This window comes from Miniopterus schreibersii (genome assembly GCF_964146895.1).
Source record: "Miniopterus schreibersii genome assembly, chromosome: 13".
Lineage (NCBI taxonomy): Eukaryota > Metazoa > Chordata > Mammalia > Chiroptera > Miniopteridae > Miniopterus > Miniopterus schreibersii.
In genome coordinates, this window is record NC_138113.1 from 49,990,786 (window position 1) to 50,014,381 (window position 23,596).

Consider the following 23,596-nt stretch of genomic DNA (forward strand, 5'->3'; position numbering starts at 1 on the left):
TAATTTATATCACAGAGTTATGGGAATTAAATAGATAATAGATGTGAACTGGCTTTGAAATATGTAAAACAAAGTATATTTGTTATTTTGAAGGTCTGTGCCTTTAATCAGTGTTAAGCAGTGTTTTAACTGAGACACTGACTCTTTAGGTGTATTTATTACTGGTGGTGGTGTACCATTCTGCCCCAGGGATCTATCTGCTTAATACTATATGGATAGTCAAACAGTAGTATAAGGAGCACAGTGTTAAAGAAACTAGTGAGATAGCGAGGTCAGACCTTTACACTTGAGAGGGGCGGAAACCAAGGCCTTGGCTCAGAATATGTCAGTGCTCTGGTTGATACAAATATCAGCAGTTCAGAGAAATGGGAAGAGAAGGAGCCCTTAGAAGGAACTGCTTGGGGAAGAGGGGTATTTAATTGAACTTGAGAGTGCCTGGTCAAATAGCAGTTAATCACTAATTATATGTGGAACTAGGCTGTCTTTTGCGAGTTACAGAGGACAAGCAATCATTCTCATGCTCTAGTTAGGGATGAGACTGGTGTGTTTTTAACAAACAAACAATCCATGTAATGCAAGACCATATACGGACAGTTCCCAACTTACAATGGTTTGACTTATGATTTTTTTACTTTATGATGGTGCAAAAATGATGTGCATTTAGTACAAACCATACTTTAAATTTTAAAATTTAAAATTTTCCCTGGGCTGGAGATACGTGGTATGATGCATGATGCTGGACAACAGCACTAAGCTGCAGCTCCACTCAGCCTTGCCATCACTAGGGTAAACGATATAAGTCTGAGCATGGTTTAAGGTATGCTAGGCTAAAGCTATGATGTTCAGTAGGGTAGATGTATTAAGCATTTTTGACATGATACTTTCAACTTACATTGGGGTTATTTGGAAATAACCCCATCGTAAGTCGAGGAGCTTCTGTATATAGGCCAAGCGCTGATTAAGTGGTACAGACAAGGGGTAGGATTTGAGACAAGGAGCCTCTTCTAACATGTGGGAAATTTCAGTAGAGACACTGAATGTGGGTAGTAGGAAGAAAGGAGGGGGTGCCAGGAGAGGTGGTTGGTAAGAACAAAGGTGCAGAGGAGTGAGAGTGCAAGAGGAATTCTGGGAACAGTGGTGGGGAGAAATGAGGTAAAATAATTTAAATTAAGTTGGAATAAGGTTTTATATAGTCATGGATGCTAGGGAGGGTAGTAGCCTAGGGGAAGGTATTGAATGACTTCGGTTGGGAGGAGTTTTGAACCAGAGGGACATTATCAGAGACTAATTGTCAGCAGCATTTAAGTGGGTTAGAATTGGGAGTGAGGTTTGGCAAGAAGACTAGTTAAGATTAAGTGTCAACCTAGGTCTGATGAAATAGGGACCTGGTTTTGGGTAGTGGTGGTAGAGATGTTAAGGGAACTCATGCATAGAATTCCTGAGGGAAGAAATTTCCAGGACTTGGTGCCTGAATGGATAGAGTCTGGCAAGAGTGGGAGAGAAGGACTGGAAAAATCAAAGGCTAATCTAAGGTTTTGAGCATGAGTGGCAGGTAGACAATTATGGAACCAGGAAGAGAAAAGAAAGTTTAGGAGAGGGGAAGGTAGAAATTTGAGTTTGTTTTTAAATATGAAATCTCCATTTAAATGCTAAAATAAACCTTATGTGGTTCAGCCATTTATTTCAAAGATAAAAAGAGATGCCTAGAAATTAATCTCTACATTTTGAATTTGAAGGGAGTGAGTAGGCTCTCTAAAGTGGGACTATCTAGCAAGCATTTAAAAACTTGAGCCTCCATCCCCTTTTTCGTCTTTCTCTGTCCAGTTCTTGTCTCCTAGTCTACTGTTTGAAGCCTTCCCTTTCTTCCCTATGTCAGTCGTTCCGGTCTAGCTCTCTGCTTCAGGGGCACTATTAGTCTGTACCATGTAATTTAGCTCTTAAATATAAATCTCCCCCCCCCCCCCATGCTTGGTTTTGCAGTGCACTAGGCTGTGATTTGGTGCATGGATCACAATACCTATTGAATCCACTGTTCTGTTGTCAGGGGTTGACCAACAAGTACTATACTTTCCTTTGCAGATTTGCTAGCTATTAATATACTGAAAAAAGTTTTTGTTTTCAGTGTGTACTGCCTGTAGAAGAAAAATGAGCATGTTCTATTTATACCCTTTCCTTTTCCCTCTGAGTAAATCTTTTTTGAACAGCTACTGTGTCCTAGGTGCTGAGGTAGCTCATAAGAAACATAAAACTTTATTTTTTAAAACCTTTTTTTAAAAATACATTTTTATTGATTTTAAAGAGAGAAAGGGAGAGGAAGAGAGACATCAATGATGAGAGTCATTGATTGGCTGCCTCCTGCACGAGGCATTGAGCCTGCAACCGGGGCATGTGCCTTGACCTGGAATCGAACTGCTATCTCCTGGGTCACAGGTCAATGCTCAACCGCTGAGCCACGCTGGCCGGGCAGAAGCATAAAACTTTAATAAACCACAGCTTAGTTTGCTACTCACAGTATGAAATAGTCTTGTATTATTTTTTAATACCAACCTTAACTTTTCAAGTTTCTGTATTTTACTGTTTTGCAAGCATACCCATATTCACCTTGTCGATGACTTCTTTAGAATCTATCTTAGACCCTTTCATCCTGGGTACCCTTTTACTCCCATTCTAAATTTCTTAGTCTGTCTAGAACCCAGCCTATGCCCTGAACACTACTGACACAGTAATTCAATGCTCAATAAATGTTCATTGAATCTAAGTGTCATGGTTCTCCCTTCCTTTTGACTTTATTTTTTTCCTGTTTTGTCTTTGCCTTTGTTTCATTTTGTTTATTTTAAGGTATAATTTTTTTTTTTTTTTTCATAAGAGTAGGATAAGGTAGAAATTTTTTCCCCTTACAGCCTTAGAGATGCCTAATCTTTTGGATTTTTCTGTTTTAACTTTTTATAAAGGAACTAACCTAGAATGGTCTCTGGAGTGTATTCCTCTATGAGATTTAAGTTTTCTTTTAGGTACAGTTAGGACTATGTTTACTAAATGGGTTTCTTTGTATTTGTCTACATCAAAAGTATGTGCCATTTTGCTTTCCACTTAATTCCAGATTTAAGCCCTCTGTTCATTTTATGAAAGTGGAGTTAGCTTTTAATAACTCAGAAGAGCTCAAATGCAATATATGTAATCTTTATAAACTTGTATATTTAAAATTTTTCTGCCTCCAGGATATTCATAACAATGTTAAGTCAGGTATTAGTAATTTTGAGGGAATCCTGCTATCTATTTCCACCATAATATTCTAGTCCTAGGTGGTGAGGTTTTCAGCCTTTTTGGAAATCTGAATAATTATCATTATAGCAATACCTTTCTGTGTTGTGCCTCACCATTTTCTATAGAGCACTCTCAATTATAGTGGGTCTCATCTCTCATGCATTTGACTCTTAGGCAGCATGTACTTCTTGGTGTTATTGACAACTCTAAATTGTCTTTTATAGATCAAATTAGAACTTATGATTATCTGCCAGTGTGCAGACATATCAAGCTACAGCATTGTAGTGCTGCCTATCAACCAGCTGTTTAGTTTTAGCAACACTACCTTTAACAGTGTATGTACAAATTATTTGAGGTCCTCCACCCATATCATAAAAGCAACTGTCAAACAAAATTGAAAATGCAAATACTAAGTATGAGAAACACAGTTTTCATTTGTAGTGATATCTTTGTCTCGATTGTATTAGATGGCCTAAAATGATGAGGAAATCTTGTTGTATGGTTGGACATATGGTTGTCTTAAGCTATGTGATCAGTAATGTAGGAAAATAATTGAACAGATATATATACAAAGTGCTAAACTGTATTGATTATTTACAAAACCAGTATATAACTAGGAATTTTATGATTTTTCACTTTGTGAGAACCAGGCATCCCTTTTAATGTGTAAGTTTGTCCTACCTTCCTACATTCTGCTTGGAATACATTTTTATAGGAACACATTATGTATTAAAGTTGAGATGAATTTCATTTCTTTAAACTTCAGGATAATTTTCTTTTACAATCAAGGAAACACAAGCCTGTGAATTCTCACTCCAAGTCTTTACTACATGTTTAAAGTTTTTTTTTTTTCTTTTTGGGAGGTTATTATTTGGATGAGAGAAGAAACTTATAATTGGGGTGGCTCTATTTTGTGAATGTGTTTTATTTGAAAATTGGGGTGTGTGGGGGTGGGTACACTTGTCTACTGAAATTACATATTACTAAGTGAAAGAACCCAGTCTGAAAAGGCTATATATATTGTATAATCCCACTATTTGACATTCTCAGAAAGGCAGAACTATGGAGACAATAAAAAGATCATCAGTTGCCAGGGATGGGGTAGATGGGAGAGATGACTAAGCAGAGCCCTGAAAATGCTCTGTAAGATATTGTAATGAGGGATATACCTATGTCTGTACATTTGTCAAAACCCATAGAATGTGCAACACCAAGAGTGAACCCTAAGGTAAACTATAGATGTTGGCTGAGTGTGTTGTGTCAGTGTAGATTTGTCCTTTGCAAAAAATATCAGAAAACATTAATAATGGGGGAGGCTATGCATGTGTAGGGGCAAGGTGTGTAGGGGAAATCTCTGTACCTCTTCAGTTTTGTTGCAAACCTAAAACTGCATGCATATACATATAATTGTGGTTACTGTAAATGATGATGGACACTGCCTCAGAACTATTTCTTTCATTATTATGTAGGGGCCAGAATCCAGGGAGGTTTATTGCTTTGAAAAGTACAATTGACACAGGATTCATCCTGGGTAAAAAGTGACTACCACAGTGGCCAACCTGTATTCCATTGTTCACCTTCAGATCTAGTTTATTTATGGTAAAGATGGCTGTCTCAGTAATCCCCACAGCTTTACTTCTAGGAACTGAATCCAGTTAGATTTCTTTCACAGAAAGGGTCTCCTAGAAGCAGGTTTTGTTTTCAGATAGAGCAGTCAGAAGAACATTAGAACTTTCCCTTTAGGACTGAAGTTTGGTTTCACTCAGTTTGGTTACTACAGTGATTTTCAAACCTGTTTTTACCTTTGGCTGCTTTCCACTGAAAATGCATTAGTTGACTCTTTCTCTTTGAGCAGGGCTTTCCCAGGGTTCTCTTTCAGATTATTTCATTATACTTTTCTTGTGCTTCCAAATACTTTGTAGAAATTATTTTTTCTTGGGGCATACCAAGAACTCTCAATGATAATTGACCTTATACTACTAGAATCTATCATTTATTTTACTTATTTATTTTTTAAATATATCTTTATTGATTTCAGAAAGAAGAAGGGAAAGGGAGAGAGAGATACAGAGACATCAATGATGAGAGAGTCGTCATTGATTGGCTGTCTCCTGCACGTCCCCCACCGGGGATCGAGCCCACAACCCAGGCATGTGCCCTGACCGGGAATCGAACCATGACCTCCATCAAAATCCAGATATGTGAGTTGTTAAGATTTGAAAATACCTATGGATTTCAAGGTTGGGGCATAGAAGTTCAGTTGGTAAATTTCAACCAGTTTGGTCTCTGCTTTTTTCCCCTCTAATCTGTTGCTTACTTTGTTGTCTATTGACTGTAGAAACAAACATGTCTGGATGGATAGGAGTTATGGCTTCCTTTTTAAAGTTGTTTTTTAAAATTGAGTTATAGTTCACATATCATAAAATTCACTCTCTTAAATTATATAATTAACTACCTTTTAATATATTCAGAGTTGTACAGCCATAACCAGAACATTTTCATTACTCCCAAAAGAAATCTCTTACTCATTAACAGTCCCTGTCCATTCCCCCCTCCCCCAGTCCTTGGCAACCATGAATCTACTTCTGTCTGTAGATTTGCCTGTTCTGGACATTTCCTATATAGAATCACATAATATGTGGCCTTTTGTATATGGCTTACTTCACTTAATATAATGTGTTCAGGGCTCATCCATGTTGTAGCATGTATCAGTGCCTTGTTTCTTTTTATGGTTGAATAATGTTCCATTCTATGGATATACCACATTTTGTTTATTCGTTAATCATTTGGATTGTTTCCACTTTTGGCTATCTTGAATAGTGCTTCATGTACAAGTTTGTGCGTGGACATATGTTCCTTATCTTGGGTATATATATACCTAGGAGTGGAATTCCTGGGTCATATGGTAACTATGTTTAACTTTCTGAGGAACTGTGAAAGTATTTGTATAGCAGCTGCATCGTTTTACAATCTACCAGCAAATGTATGAGGGTTCTTAAATTCTCCACATCCTTGCCAACACTTCTTGTTGTCATCCTTCTCTTTCAGTATAGCTACCGCAGTGGGTCCGAAGTAGTTTCTCATTGTAGTTTTGATTTGCATTTCCCTGTTGACTAATGATGTGGAACACCTTTCCCTGGGCTTATTGGTTATTTGTGCAACTTCTTTGGAAAAAATGTCTATTCAGATTCTTTGCTCATTGTTTTTTGTTATTTCTCTTGTCATTTTTGAGTTGTAAGAGTTATTTATGTATTCTGGATGTTAGGCCCTTATCTGGTATATAATTCGCAAATATTTTCTCCCATTCTGTGGGTTGTCTTTCACTTTCTTGGTAGTATTCAAAACTCAGAAGTTTTTAGTTTTATTGAAGTCCAACTTAATTATTTTTTTCTTTGGTTTCTTGTGCTTTTGGTATCATATCTGTGTAGTCCGAGGTCAAGAATACACCCACTTTCTTCTAAGAATTTGATTCCAGCTTTTGTATTTGTTTTTATTCCATTTTGAGTTAATTTTTATATGTGGTGTGATTCTGTGGTTTTCTAGTTATCTATCCCAGCACCACTTGTTGAAGGTTGCTTTCTTTTTCACTGTTCTTTTCCCTTGCTTTATTTACCATCAGTCCAAATACTTACATTAAATTCCCCCAAATGTGCGAGGCATGTGATAAGACTGGAGTATATAGATTACAGTGAGTACCTTGTCTTGTTTTCAGGACTTATGTCTAGTTGAGACTGATGATAGCATATATACATGAAGTTGTTAAATGGTATATGCTTTAGTGCCAGAGGAGTAGTGGGGGGAACAGAATTCATTAGGAATTATGGAGACCGAATAAGCTTATGGGCAGAAAGGTGAGGTTCATAGAGGAGATGTTAGTTAAGGCTTAGATTAGAAAGACTAGAAATGGTCAGAGTAGAGCTACTGAAGCAGTTAGATTCTTATGGCCCAAAGTATCAATGGAATACCTTTTAGATTTTGAAATTTTCCTAAATTATCAAGTCTTCTCTAGCCTAAATTATGTTATTAGAAGTTGGAAAGACTTGCTACATACTTTGTGCAATTGTACTTAGAGATGAGCGCAGTTTCTATTTTGGCCACCCCCTGTTGGGTTGGGAACCTTATGGGTACTATTTTGTGTTTGCTTTTTACTTCTTTAAGTAGTTGTAATTGAGTAAGATTTTCTATATTCCAACTTTACGGTCCCTGCAGCCTTCTAGGATTTCTGTTCTTGAAACTCTAGAGAAACTGTTCTTGTCATGTTAACTGATAACATCCACATTGTAAACCCAGTGGTCAGTTCTCAGTCTACCATTTACCTGACATAGCAGCATATTTAACACAATTGGTTACTCCCCCCTCCTCGACATGTTTTCTTCAGTTGGCTCTCCCAACACCATGCTTTCTTGATTTTCCTCTTATCACAGGTAGTGTTTCAGTAGTCTTTGTTAGTCTTCTTTTTCACTCCCACTTCACCTTTTCTCATAAACTTGGAATTAGTTCATTGGATCCTCTCCTTTTACTACGTCTTTCTACACTGGCTCTCTAGGTAATTTCATTTAGTCTCATGGCTTCAAGTATCGTATGTGTGCCAGTGACTCGCAGATTTGTATATCCAGCCCCGACCTTACTCTTGAACTCCTCCAGGTTTGTATATCCAGCTGACTTCTCCACGTATGCACTGGGGCGACTACTCAACATCTCAAATTTAGCAAGCCCGCAAACTGAACTCTCTCTCCCTTCCTTTTATACCTGCTCAGCCTTTAGTCTTTTTTATCTTAATGGAAAACAATTTCATCTTTCTTGTTGACTCAGGCTAAAAATCTTGGAGTCATCTGTGAGTCCTTTTGTTCCTAAATATCCAGTCAGGAATTCCTACTGGCTTTACCTTCAGAATGTATCCAGAATGCAACCACTTCTCACCACCTCTACAACCAACACTCTGGGCTGAGCCACAACCTCCTAACTAACTTATCTCCCTGCCTCTGTTCCTGTAATCCTCTTGTCAGCCAGAATGACCATATTAAAATGTTATATCAGTTTATGTACCTGCTGTACTCAAAAGCTGGCAGTAGATAATCCCTTTCACTCAAAGTAAAAGCCAGAGTCTTTACAGTGCCACAAAGGCCCTACAGATCTGGACCCTGATTATCTCTTGGACTTCCTCTCCTACTTTCCTTTGCTGGAAATCTCCTGCAGTCACACTGACCTCCTCATAATTCCTTGCATAGTCTAGGTATATTTCTGCAAGACTTTTCTCCCCTCAGCCTGGAATGCTTTCTCCTGTAGTGGAGGGAAATAATTTTACCTCTACCCCTGAAATAAAAGACAGATTAACAAGAGAAAAACAAGTTTATTGACATGTATACCTCATGTATACAGGGAGATACTTAAGGAAAAATGAGGAACTTAGAGATGGCTTAAAATCGAGGCTTAAATACCACCTTCAGCTAAAGGCAAAAGAAAGATATGGGGAGGTTACCAGGAAAAGCACAGTAAGCAAGAATATGCAAGAATATGGTTTGTTATGCAGATCTAATCCTGCCTTCCCCATTGATAAAAAGTTTTGTGTTTTTTTTTAATCCTCACCCAAAGATATTTTTCCCATTGATTTTTAGAGCGAGTGTGTGTGTGTGGGGGGAGAAACATTGATGTGAGAGACACATCGATTGGTTGCCTCTGCATGTTCCCCAACTGGGGCTGGGGACCAACCCTGCAACCCTGGTATGTGCCCTTGACCAGGAATCGAAGCCATGACTCTCCAGTGCATGGGCCGACTCTAAGCACTGATCCACACCGGCCAGCGCTAAAGATTTTTAATTTATTTTTAGACAGAAGAAGGGAGAGAGAGAAACATCAATGTGAGAGTGAAACATTGATTGGCTGCCTCCTGCATGCCCCCTAACAGGGAAAGATCCCAAAACCTGGGCATGTGCCCTCACCGGGAATTGAACCGACAACCTTTTGGTGCATAGGATGATGCCCAACCAACTGAGTCACACCAGCCATGGCTATAAAAGTTTTGTGTGTTTTTTTCCAATTACAGTTGACATACAATGTTGTATTATTTTCAGGAGTACAATGTAGTGATTAGACATTTATGTAACTTATGACGTGATTATCCTAATAAACCTAGTACCCATCTGATACCGTACATAGTTATTAGAAGATTACTGACTGTATTCCCTATGCTATATTTTACATCTCCATGACTATTTTGTAACTGCCAATTTGTACTTCTTAATTCCTTCCCCCGTTTCATCCATCCCTGCAATACTCCTTCCATCTGGAAACCATCAAAATATTCTCTGTTTCTATGAGTTTGCTTCTGTTTTGTTTGTTTACTTTTCTTTTTAGATTCCACATATAAGTGAAATCATACAGCATTTGTCCTTCTCTTCTGACTTATTTCACTCAGCACAGTACCTTCTAAATCCATCCATGTTGTTGTAGATGACAAGATTTCATTCTTTTTTTTATGGCTGAGTCATATTCCATTGTATATATGCACCACTTCTTTTTTATCCGTTGATCTATTGATGCACACTTAGGTTGTTTCCATATCTTGGCTATTGTACATAATGCTGCCACGGACATATGGGTGCATATGTCTTTTCGAATTAGTGTTGTGGATTTCTTTGGATAAATACTCAGAAATGGAATTACTGGGTCCTTGTTTGTCTCTTTTTATAGCCTTTGTTTTAAAGTCTATTTGTCTGGTATAAGTATTGCTAGCCTAGCTTTTTTTTCCTCCCATAAAATAATCTTTTTCCATAGCTTTACTTTCAGTCTGTATGTCTTTTGATCTGACGTCTCTTGTAGACAGTTTTATTACCCATTCAGCTACTATATGTCTTTTGATTGGAGCATTTACTCCATTTACTTTTAAAGTAATTGTTGATAGATATGTAGTTATTGCCATTTTATAATACATAATTTTGATCTTTATTTTTTCTTTTTTGTCCTCACCTGATGATATTTTTTCCATTGATTTTTTTTTTCTACTTTTTTTTTAGAAAGAGTGGAGGGGGGGTGGAGGGAGAGAGACATTGATTGGGTGCCCCTCACATGTGCCCCGACCAGGGTGGGCCTGGGGATTGAACCTTCAACCCAGGTACATGCTCTTGATCTGGAATCAAACCTGCAACCCTTCAGTCTGAAGGCTGATGCTCTTAACCACTGAGCCAAATTGGCCAGCGCTGCTGCTGCTTAAAGAAGTCCCTTTAACATTTCTTATAATACTGGTTTGGTGGTGGTGAACTGCTTTAGCTTTTTCTTGTCTGGGGAGCTTTTTATCTGTCCTCCGATTCTAAATGATAGCTTTGCTGGGTAGAGTAATCTTGGCTGTAGGTCCTTGCTTTTCATCACTTTGAATATTTTGTGCCAATCCCTTCTGGCCTGCAAAGTTTCTGTTGAGAAATCAGCTGACAGTTGCAATTAGTTTCATTCAAGGGAGCCCCCATAAGACTGTCAGATGATTACTCATCAGAAAGAAGCTAGCTGATTTTTTCTTGATGCTTTTAAATTCCCTTTTTGTCTTAACCTTTGGTATTTTAATTATTATGTGTCTTGGTGTGCGCCTCTTTGGTTTCATCTTGTTTGGGACCCACTGTGCTTCCTGGGCTTGTATGTCTATTTCCTTCACCTGATTAGGGAAGTTTTTCATCATTCTTTCTTCAAATAGGTTTTTAGTTCCTTGATTTCTCTCTTCTCCTTCTGGTACCCATATGATGTGAATGTTGGTACTCTTGATACTGTCCCAAAGGCCCCTTAAACTATCCTCATTTTTAAAAAATTCTTTTTTTCTTTTTGCTGTTATAATTGGGTGTTTTCTGGTACCTTATGTTCCAAATCTCTGATTCCATCCTCTGCTTCATCTAATCTGTTGTTGATTCTGTCTAATGTATTCATTTTATAAAATTGATTTTTTTTTAAGAGTGAGGAAGAGGGGGTAGAAATCAATTTGTTTTTCCACTATATGCATTTATTGGTTGATTTTTTTGGTATGTGCCCTGACTGGGGATCTAACCCGTAACCTTGGCATATCGGGATGATGATCTAACCAACTGAGCTTCTTGGCCAGGGCTCTAATGTATTCTTCATTTCTGACTGGTTCTTTTTTTGTTTTCTATCTCTAATTTTATGTTTCCTCTATCTTTGTTTAGGTTCTCACTGAGATCATTGAGCATCCTTATAACCAATGTTTTGGACTCTGGTCATTTGCTTGTCTCCATTTTATTTAGCTCTTTTTCTGGAGTTTTGCTCCATTCATTCGTTTTGGGACATGTTTCTTTGTCTCCTTATTTGGGCTGCCTCCCTGTGTTTGTTTCTGTCTATTAGGTAGAGCTGCCATGTCTCTTGGTCTTGATAGAGTGGTCCCTGTGGGGCCTAGTAGCACAGTGTCCCTGATCACCTGAGCCAGGTGCTGCAGGAGTGTCTCTTGTGTGGGTTGTGTGTGCCCTCTTGTAGTTGAGCCTTGATTGCTGTTGGCACCTCATTGGAGGGATTGGCCCTTGGGCTGATTGGTTGCGAGGACTGCCCATGACTATAGTAGAGGAGCTGTTGTGCAGGGCCTGACCCTGTGGAGCAGGGTTTGCTTTATTGCAGCTCTCTGCTTGGTGTCTGCTGAGCCTGCCCTTTGAATGTATCATTTGGATGTGGTTGGATGGTGCTCTAGTGTGGTCTGAAACTGGCCAATGGGTGTTTTGGTATTGGGCCTCTTGGGAGGTGCAGGCCAGGGTCAGCTGCTGCCTGTGACCTGCCAGGGGCCACTTGATATGAGCTACAAAGTGATCTGCAGATGTTGACCACTTGTGCTGGGCTTGAAGGTGTCTGGGAGAGACTAAGCTGTGAACTGAGGCTCTCTGCCACTAGTGCCAGGCTTGGGGCTGCCCAGCAAGAGGGAGGTACAGGGCATGCCAAGGTCAGATGCTACTTGTTTGGGGTTTGTGAACCTTTGAGAGATACTAGGAACATCTGCAGCATGAGCCAAGATAGGCTGTTCGTATGGAAAAGGTGCTAGCAGTGGTTTGGGTGGGCCTGCAAGTTGGGTGGAGCGGGGTCTTTGAGAATCACCAGGGCAGGGTGAACAGAGTTGGCTAGGTTGATGGAGGCTCAGATATGGTGCCTGCCTGCCGGCTCTCTCAGAGAAGGGCTCAGAAAAGAAACAATGGCCTCTGCAGGCACTTCTGTCTGGGAGAAAGCTTCCCCTCCAGCCTGACGCCATACAATTCAGTTCCTCCCTATCTGTGCCTGGCTCTTTTTGAGTGCTGGAGCTCAGAGTGAGTGAGTCCGAGTAAGGTTGTTCCGGGCCCTTTAAGAGGAATGCCTGGGACTTCAGCAGCCCTCCATGTCACTCAACCACTATCTCCACGGTTGTTGTTATTTTTTTAAATTTAATTTAATTATTTTTTATTAAATTTATTGGGGTGACAATGGTTAATATGAACATATAGGTTTCATGTGTGGTTTCTATGTTACAAGATCAGTATATTGCTCCATGTGCTACCACTTCCACTGGTTTTTACAGTTAGAAATTATGGGGACTTCTCTTCCCAGCACTGGAACCTTGGACTGGGGAGCCTAGTGTGGGGCTGGGACCCCTCGCTCCTTAGGGGGAACCTCCTCAGCTGAAATCTCTCTCCTGATTTTCAACTGTAACATGTGGGTGTTAGAGCAGCCAGTTCTGTGTCTCTGCCCCTCCTGCCAGTCTCCATGTGGCTTTTTCTGTATATCCTTAGTTATAGGACGTCTGTTTAGCTAGATTTCAGGTGGTTCTCACTGATGGTCATTCTGTGGTTTAATTGTAATTTTGGTGTGGTTGTGGGAGGTGGCAAATATAGCCTTTACCTACTCTACCATGTTGACTGGAAGTTGATAAAACTTTCTTGTGATTTAGAGCCAGCCTTCTCTTCCTGGTACACCCTTACAAATGGAGATTTCTTTTATAAATGTAAATTTCCCTTACAAAACGGTAACTTCCACTCTGTTTATATAGTTTCTCCTCTGTCTGCTATTTCTCAAAGTAATCCTTACGCTAAAGAGGCATATTTTGGAATAGCAGATTCTGGCACTCTTCACCTTTAAGGTAGCCAGATAGCTAATTCCCTCACTTCTTTCAAGTCCTTGCTCAAATGTCATTTTCTCAGTGAGACCTGCCATAACCACCTGTTTTAAGATTACAATTGCTTAACCCACATACACTTCCATCTCTTTTACTCTGCTCTCTACCCCCACCCCACCCCACCCCCGTAGCATGTATCATCTTCTGTCATATAATTGATTTATTTTGTGTATTATTTATCTTTTTCACCAGAAGGTAAGTTTAGGATGGGGATTTTTGGTGGTTTTGTTTTACTGCTATACCTATCACATAATGATAGCTCAATAAATACTGGTTGAATGAATGAAGATACTAGGGCTGCTGTACTTTTGTTCTTGTTCAAATTCTTGGGCCACATCCTCCCAGACCTCTTGAATTAGAAACTCTTGGAAATGGGGTCCAACTGCTTTGTTTTAACTAGGTCTCCAGGTGATTCTGACGCAAATGAATTAAAGTTTAAGAACCACTGCTTTGTAATATTGAGTAGGATTTCAGAAGCCAGGCCTTTTGCTTGCTGGTGGAAATATGTATATATTCAGGGTAATTGACAAATATGATTGAGTTTGTCCTTCCTCTCTTCTCCTTTTCCTGAGGACGTGGCATAGGGAAAGAGGGTGTAAACTATGGTAAATTTCAGCGCATTTATCATGTGAGTCAAGAGTCGCCATGACGGCATCTTTAGTGTCCATTGATCACTAGGACAAACAGGACTCAGCATGTAGTCACACTAATGGCTGAGATTTATTACAGCAAAAGGGTATAAAGCAAAATCTGCTCAGGGAAAAGGGACATGGGGCATGGTCCAGAGGAACCCCAGAGAAATCTTTTAAGAGTCCTCTTCCAATGGAGTCACACAGGATACATTTAATTCCCTCAGCATCAAATTGTAACGTGTTAAGTGTTTTCTACTAGGGAAGCTCATTAGAGACATTGTATTGAGTGTGTTTTATTGGAGACTGGTCATATGGGATTCCTCCGCCTAGCACATACCAAGATTCCAGACTCCCAGAAGGACAGCAGGAGTTTAATGTAAACCACTTTGTACCATCAGTTTAGGCACAGTGAACCATTCTTTTCAGTTAGGGTGGTGGGAGCCCTCCTGAAGTCCAAGTTCCCCGATGCCAGCCCAGGATTAATCTGGCAAGCAGGCCTTTTTAAGGAGAGTAGTTTCCAAGCCTGTTATTTTCACTCATTTCTGCACATCATGATATCCAGAGGAGTTTCTTATTTTTTCTTCTTCTTCTTTATGTAGAATATAAAACAATTAGGCTAAATAATCTCTCTTTAGGAAATTTAGTAACAGTCAAATGCTTTGCAAATAAGTCGAACAGTTTAAGCAAATTGAATACGTGAATTTATTTATTGAGACATTTTCTGAAAAATGTCTTGGAAATATTACTCAGTCTATGCTGATTTTAGTAATTACAAAAGTGGTTTATTTCACAGTAAATTCTTCTTATTTATTCCATAAAATAAAAAATATTAAGGTAACTTTCTTAGTTTGCACTTGAAAAATATTATCTTGGATGCGGCCCTCTGCTTCAAAGTAGACACTGAGTTTTTTTCGCTTTTCTTCCATCTTTCATTGTTCCAAAGGGCCTGTTTGAAAAGTGCCATCTTTGGGTTTGTTCTCATAACCAATCTTTTTTTCTTTTTTATAGGCCAAGATGCTGAATTGTCAGGGACACTTTCACTTGTTTTGACACAGTGCTGTAAAAGGATAAAGGATACTGTTCAGAAATTGGCCTCAGACCACAAAGACATCCACAGCAGTGTTTCTCGGGTTGGAAAAGCCATTGATAAGGTATGGTGTTGAAGGGAGTGTTTGGTATTGTTAAGTATCATCCTTCATCTTCTGTCACTGCTTTGATAACATTAGCTTTCTCAAATTATTCTATGTGATTCCTTTCATTCCTGCTTTTAATAACTTTTGCAGATCCGTTTATTTTTTTTACTGTGTTATTCTTAAAGTTCCCTGTTGCTATTACTTAAAAATAAAAAATAAAACCAAAAAAAACCCCCTCTTTTTACAGCCTTGTTATTTATCCATTTGCTTATATGAATAGAGCTCCTACTGTCATGATGAGTAAGCTTGCAAAGAAATTTTAACCTACCGCGAAGGAGTTTGTTTACAGGAGTAACTTTTCCTACCTCCTGAGTAATTTCCTGGCTGTGACTCTGTCTGCTCTATGGAATAATTAAGAAAACACCCTTGTAGTCTTCTCCCCTGTATCATCCTAACTCTCATCTTCCTGTGTGCATGCTGATTGCTTTTCTCCAGTGTTGCTTTGTGTGTGAGTTGGTTGCTAGCCAGCGAGGTCTGTCACTTGTGTTGGGTGATTTTTCTTAAAACATCTCTTGAATCTTTGACTTAGTGGCTCACTTATAAGCAATTATCATTTCTAGCATTGTGCCAGTGCTAAAGTTCATAGCCCTAGTGGGGCCTAAGAAAAGAGGCCTATGGTGTGGTACTTCTGACCACTTCAGCCACTGGGGAGTTTGTGACTGGTTATGGACATTTTTGTTCACACGTTGTAAAATTCTGGTAGAGCAGGAAGAACTTCTAGGGGAGAGCTCTTTGTAGCAAATGCATCTCCTAACCAGTCTTATGAGTTGCTTAGTCTGTACACAAGAGTGATGACTGTAATGTAGATAGAATCTCATGGAATCCAGAGAGTGGCTCTAACTCCTGGATAAACCTGTTAGAAATCATCCTATGGAAGAGTAGTATTGAAGGTTAAACTTGAGGAAGCCTAAGTCAGAACTGTGCTTCTAACGAGGTATCATTAATGGGTAGGTGCAGTATGTCAGGACCGTGAGTGGCAGGGGCGCTCTGCGAACTGTTTGGGTAGCTGTGGCTTATAGAAGTGTTAGTGACCTTTCAGAGAGCTCTGATCACTTCCATAGTGCCGAGGGCTTCAACACGGCAAAAGTAGCCAGAAAGAGGGGGTGTTGGTGGCAGCAGTGCCATTTCTGGATCAGTGATGGCTGTTGCCAACAAAGGCTGAAAAGGCAGTGACTTTTCTCTGATACAGCTTTGAGGTTGTGATGCCTATTGGGTAACTCTGAGGGCGTGAACAGAGTTTGGGAAGAGGCTTTGGCAGCAGACCTTTTGGGGCTATGGCATTGGAAGTCTTCAGTTGTTACCTGAAGTGATTATTGCTGTGTACCAACTGAAGGGCTTACTTGAATGGTGGTGAGGCACTTTAGAGATGATCTTAAATTATTGTGGGTGAAAAAACCCTCAGTTTGTCTAGGCTGAAGTAACTACTGGTGGTGTTTATTAGGAAGCTTCAGATTTCAGTGGCTGGCAGTGACCAAGGCATTCTAGTGACTTTGATGGTTCAAACCCCGGAAGGTTCCTGGAGGGATTTGCTTGACCACCAGGCTGCCTGCAGTTATGACAGAGGGCGGGACAGCAGGACCAGAAGATGCCACGACAGTGAGAAGAGCTGAAGCTCCCAAAGCAGCCAATCAGAAAAAGTATCTGAAAAAAGATCCCAGATTCTGGGAATAGGTAGCAACTCCTCAGCAACCACCTCAAGTGTGCGGACTACTGGCCACCAGGATCCAGGAGCATTTGGGCAAATATTTCACTGGCTTTGCATTCTATTACTGGTTTCCCCATTTCCTAGTTTGTGTCTGTTATGTCATCAGGACCCTCTTTTACTCTTGTCCCCGTAGCTACTAGTAACTACTGAGCACATCTTCCACCTGATCTTGCAGATCTACAGATGTTCATAAGGGTTGTCAAATATTTTGGCTAATCTTTGAGGCAAAGCATTTAAATGTATTTGGTGCTAGAAATGGCAGTATCTCTTTGAGAATGGATACCAAGGGAACACATAGTGAGTAACCTAAATTCTGGCTTTTTGGGTGGGGTGGGTTTGAGGTAAATGTTCCTAACTACATATTTTAATTTACTCATTTCTCTTTTGAGGACATATTTTTTTTCATGTACTTGGAATTTGCAAGGACTTTTTCAAGTAATTTTTCTTTTTGGTAGTTTTATGTTCTTATGAAAGTAGTTTAAATTCTAGGTGACCTAGATTCTTCTGATCCATCATATGAAACTATGTTACTAAGTAGATTCTGATAAGTATTTATTGAATTAGTGCTAGGGCACAGAAAAAAGCCTGGATCTTTTAGCCCAGTTCTCTAACATCTATTAGTGCATTCTTTCTCATTTTTATTTTTATTTTTGGCATCTACTTGGCCTCAGCTGTGGAGGAAGCTGTTACCCTACTAGAACTACCTAGACATTGTGCACGAGCTTCTCACATACACAAGGAGTTCTGTGTAGGCTGTTGTCACATGAGACTCCATTGACTTGTAAAGTCTTTTTTTTTTTTTTTTTAACTTGTGACCGGGTAAATTTGTACAAGCTTCCAGGGTCACCTGTTGTAAAGGCTTGGTAGGCTTGTATGGATTGGTCGTGAAAAACAGGATGAAGCAGAAGCCATTGTGGCACAAGCTTTAAAAACCACAACAAACAGACTTGAGTAATCAGCTGGAATGCTGTCCAGCAGCCTGTGAGCTTCATTTTCAGGACACTTGTTCCCATCCTCCCAAGAGGAGGACAATCCAAGAAACTATGACTCCTTTGTGAGCTGGCTGGTTTACAGTGAGGAACTTTAGTAAATTTTTGATACACTAAACGATGTTTTTTCCTTTAGTGTTTTAATGCTTCTTGTGTTTTAAAAATCTCTAGTTATTACTTCTCTGAAAATGTAAGCAGAAAAAGAAGTTTGTGGTACTAGCCAAGGTGTTTTGTGGCTTTTTTATTGTAAACATAAAATGTTGAGAATTTCTGCTTTAATGTGTTGACTTTTCAGATGTCCATAGTATTATGATCACTATTTAAAATTCATAATATCAGCTATTGGGTTCTGTGGCAATTTTTTGGTAAAAACAAATCATGTGTTAGTCTATTTACTCCCCCCCTCCATTTTAAGAAAATTTAGAACTCTGTCCTGTTTAGCGTGTTTTATTCAGTGTTTTACTTTTCTTTTGACTTTTTTTTTAGTTTATTTTTTAAGAAGTAAGAAAAGTCAATGAAATGATTACTTCTTTAGACTTGTGTGTGTGTTAAAATATATAATGTTAAGATTTTAAGGTATTTGAAATTTGCTATGGGACAGTTAAAAGTGAAACACATAGGACATGTTCTTTGGAAGATTGTGGTCTAGTTTGGTCATGCAGAAGTGCTTTTTGTGTATATAGAAGAACTGAAAAAACTCTGAGGCAACATAAAATACGTTTGAATGGGATGAACTCTGCTTACTATAAAGTAAAAGGAAGACCATTGTGCTGTTAATTGACCTAAGGTTTGTGGAGTTGGTATCTTAAATTTGACTTGGAAGAATGGATAAGATTTAGAGCAGGAGAGCAGTGAGGTGTGGTTTTCTGTGGAGCCAGGAAAGGTGTTGAACAACAACTGAGAATGTGCTTGACTCCTGTTAAAAACTCTCAGGACTGACTTGATTAGAGTGGCTCACCCTGTTCGGAAAAGAGCAAGATCAGGTTCGGGGGAGGCAGATGATGGAGGTCCTATGGATTTAGTCCAAGGAGATTAGGGGAAAAGGGAGTGAATGATAAAAGCAGTTGAGGATTTTCTAGGATGAAATTAGACTAAGGAGAAGTCAGGAATAGGAATATAATAGCCATCATTTTTTTATTTTTTTTTTTAATGCGTTTTAATTTTTTAATTTTTTAAAATTTAAAATATTACAAATGTCCCTTTATCTCCCCCAATGACCCATTCCACCCTGTCCCATCCCCCCTCCCCAGTCCCTCTCCACACCATTGTCTGTGTCCTTGGGTTGTGCATATATGTATATAAATTCTTTGGTTACTCTCTCCCCCTCCACCCACCCGCCCTCCTCCCTCCCTCTGACATTCGTCAGTCTGATCCATGCTTCCATGTCATTGAATCTATTCTGTTCATCAGTTTATTAAGTTCTTTAGATTCCACATATAAGTGAGATCATGTGATGTTTGTCTTTCTCTGCCTGGCTTATTTCACTTAGCATAATTTTCTCCAGGTCCATCCATGCTGTCCCAAAGGGTACAAGAACCTTCTTCTCTACAGCTGTGTAGTATTCCATGGTGTAAATGTCCCACAGCTTTTTTATCCACTCATCTACTGGTGGGCACTTGGGCTGCTTCCAGATCTTAGCTATTGTAAATTGTGCTGCTATGAACGTAGGGGTGCATATATTCTTTCTGATTAGTGTTTCAGGATTCTTAGGATATATTCCTAAAGTGGGATCACTGGGTCAAAAGGGAGCTTCATTTTTAATTTTTTGAGGACCTCCATACTGTTTTCCATAGTGGTTGCACCAGTCTGCATTCCCACTAGCAGTGTACTAGGGTTTCCCCATCATTTATTGAGTGTTAACTATGTTCCAGATACTGAGCTAAGTCTTCAGTATATTTATTTACATCACATCATGCAGGTACATTATTCCCATTTTGTGTGTGAGGAAACTAAGACTCAGAGATATTAACATACCCCAGGTGTACAGCTTGGAAGTGATGAATCAAGAGTTGGAAAAAGGTCTTAAGAGTCTGTTCTTAAACACTGCCATAATAGGAAATTAGGCCATTGCAGGGCCAGTAATGTTTTGAGGGAGAGAATAATGTTTAAAAATATTTTTTAGCCCTGGCTGGTGTGGCTCAGTTGGTTGGTGATCACCCGGAGCACCAAAAGATTGCTGGTCCACTGCCCAGTTAGCACACATGCCCGGCTTGTGGGCTCGATCACCAGGGATTATGCAGGAGGCATCCAATTGATGTTCTGCTTTCACATCAGTGTTTCTCTTCCTCCCTTCCTCTCTCTCTAAAAATCAATAAAAAGATTTTTAAAAATAATAAAATGAAAATATTTTTGAACCATATTGCCCTAGCTGATTTTTGTCACTAGATGGAGCATCTACACTGGTGAGGCAAATGCTGACTTTTAAAAAGCAAATGGAGTAATGCTATAAAAAGTGAAATATAGAATATTTTAAGGTAGTTCTGGTGAGCAATTTGGAACTGCCTTTTATGTAGGTATGGTTGGGGTTTGGGAGGAGAAAGAAAGATATCAGTGGAAGGTAATTGTCTTAAATTTAGCCTTAAATAGTAGTTTAGGTAGACTATGTGGGAGAGGTCAGATGTGTACTAGCTCTGAAGTTCTGTTATTAATGTAATGAATAAATCCTTATCAAGTAGAGAGATGTTACTGTTATTGAAGGAAAAAAAGGAAATTAAAAAGACAGAAAATTCACTCTGCTTAAGAAGAAAAATTGCTGAGTTCTGAAATACAGACAGATAATTTAGTATATATTTGGGGTGGAATTTTTAGAATGATTGAAAAGGAATAATTAACAAAGTTATAAAGAGACAATAGTGATTAAAAAACCAAGAACATGTTCCCTAAAAATAAAATAAAACATCTAACTAACCCCTCCACCCTCAGAATTAGTAGTGAGTAATCCAAGAAAATATAGTAGACAATGTCTCTAAATATTTGCAAGGCCACAGTTTTCGCTTGGCCACAGTTATTTGTTTCAGGGAGGGTGTCTCAAGGTCTTTCCCTAGTATCTGTTTTAGTAGAGCCCTTACAGAAAGAAGGGCTGGGAATGTGTGAGCCTAGGAGTGATTTGTAGCCCTTGAGAAAAATCTGAGACCCTGGTTACCAGAGTCTTTCTTTAAATCCAGCTTTTTTGAGCAAAAGCGATTTCTGTTCGTAGGAACCAAGAGTCCTGACTCCTATAAGCAGCTGTATGCTCTCCACTCATATGGGGCTTCAGTGTCTATGAAACAATATTGGTTTTGCCTTTTTCAGTCTGAAGAGCATTCTCAAAAGAGAAGATGAGTTCTGCTTTTTCTACCGTCTGTCACATTACATAATTAGCTCTAAGCTATGGGTCTGTATCGTTCTTACTGCTTCTGCTCTGAGCAGAATGAAAAGACAGTTGATAATGGTAATTATTTGTTGAATTATAGTTCAGTTCTCAGAGGAAGGCCTGGACCTTTGCAATCAGATCTTATATTAGAATGCAGGATCAGAGAATCCTACTTGACCTGGAGCTGGTACAGACCCATTTTTGCTTGAGGCTACAAAGTGAAATAGCTTGCATGGTTTAGCATCCAGGCCAGGTTGGGTTGAGATAGGAATAGGTCTTTACACCTATTAAGCTCTGTCAACTGACCCAGTCTGTAATTGTACTCAAGTGATTTTAAATTAATGAATTTGTTATTAATGCCTCTGTTAATGTGCTTTTGTATTTTTGTTCTTATTTATGTTTTTTAAAAGGAAGATTCTTTTAAATGTAGAGTAGATGATTTGGTGGCAAGACCTGCCTCTCAGATTCGGCTACTGCGTATTGGAGGCTTACTGTGGGATTGCTCCTGATAGAGTTGCGTGTACCTTATTTAATTTAGTCTTTACCAATGCTTTGTAAGGTAGGGATTATTGTCTGCAGATACAGATGTGAAAACTAAGACTTTTTGATTAAGTAGCCTGCCTGAGATCACAGAACTAAAGAGCAAATGGAAGAACTGGAATAAAAACCCAGATTTTAAGACTTTGTGGAGCTTTTCTCAACTTGAATTCCTTGAGGAAATCAATCCCTAGTGAGCTGAATTTCTGTCCTATGCATCTAAATGGTAAGAGGTATGTGCCATCTTTGGGAGAATTGCTAAAATAGTCACTCAGGCCCGGCCAGCCGTGGCTCAGAGGTTGAGCATCAACCTAGGATCCAGGCGATCAAGGTTCGATCCTTGGTCAGGGCACATGGCTGGGTTGTGGGCCCAATCCCTGGTGGAGGGTGTGCAGGAGGCAGCCAATCAATGACTCTCTCATCATTGATGTTTCTGTCTCTCTCTCTCTCTCCCTTCCTTTCTCTGAAATCAATAAAGATCTATTTAAAAAAAAAAAAAAAGGCACTCAGAAGCAGCTCACCAGAACCGAAAGGTGGTATATAAGATAATTGTGAGGAGATAGGGATGCAGGTGTGACAGATGGTTAATTATGGAGGATTTTAAGGATCTTAATAAGCCCAGCAGAGTAGTTTGGCATAATCTGACCATGCCACATTACCCCCCTTGGTTTATAAAATAAAAACTTATCAGTTTGGCTTTATCTCCCCTCCCTACCCCCTTTCCTTGATCTGGCAAAACCTGCCTTTCTCTTAACTTTGAAAACCAAAGTAGAGGAGTCAGTTTCATACCATGGGGAGAATGGAATGTCTAAAAAGGTAACATCTACATCTAAAATATATCTGCAAATGCTGATGATGACATACTACTAAATTTATTTTCTAGTCCATAGTTTGAAGCACTGATGTTTGGTCTATGCCTAAATATGGATTATTTCATCATGGGACATGTGCCTCATCAAGCTTTACTAGGCTTGCTAAGTTTTTCCCTAAAGGGTTGATGTCAATTTGCAATCCTACCATTATGTATAAGAGTTCTTGTTTCTTAGACTCTCATGTACGCTTGGTGTTATCAGCTTTTTAAAATTTTTAAGTTAATCACATGGATGTGAAATAGTACCTACTTGTATTAATTTGCATTTCCTTCATCACCTTTGAGGTCAAGCATCTTTTTCTGTATTTGATTATTAGAATTTCCCCCTTTTTTTAGTTTCTTATTTTCTGCACATTTTTTTTCCTATTAGGTTGTTGGTCTTTATTTTTGATTGGTAGGAATTTAAAATAAAAAACAACTTTTGGATACTAATCTTTTGTGGGTTATATGTGAAGTAGTTATTATTTCAGACTGAGTGGAGCTAGATTCCAAATCTTCTTCTTATCTGTTAAGTATTCTGTGTGGTATTACCTCTCACTCCTAAAGCAGAGTAACTGGATGCTTAGAAGTGGGGGGGGGGGACATCGATTGGTTTCCTCCCACAGGAGCCCCAACTGGGGCCAGGGATCAAGCCCACAACTGAGGCATGCGCCCCTGGCCAGAATTGAACCTGGGACCCTTGAGTCCGCAGGCTGACACTCCAACCACTGAGCCAAACCTGCCAGGGTTTTTTCTTCTTTTTTTAAAAGGAAAAAGTGTAGTAAAACAGAAGTGCTAATAATAGATATTTCTCTTCATTAGCCACTTCTTGGCTGGTTTGCAGTGCTGCTGATTTTCTGGGCAGCCTTGCAAACCAGTTTGGTCGCCTAGCAACAGAAGCTGGAACACATCCTAGCTCTGATGCAATAGTAAGAACGTGCAGTTATAACAAAA

General features: G+C 39.2%; 1 protein-coding gene across 1 annotated transcript in view; it reads left to right on the forward strand.

Moving 5' to 3' along the window:
• The window catches only part of RMND5A (required for meiotic nuclear division 5 homolog A), a 61,842-nt gene that overhangs the window by 5,456 nt on the left and 32,790 nt on the right, over positions 1–23,596 (forward strand). The window contains exon 2 of the mRNA XM_081157142.1: positions 15,025–15,167. Within this exon, the coding sequence (XP_081013268.1) occupies positions 15,025–15,167 (143 nt within the window). The remainder of the gene's footprint in view (positions 1–15,024; positions 15,168–23,596) is intronic.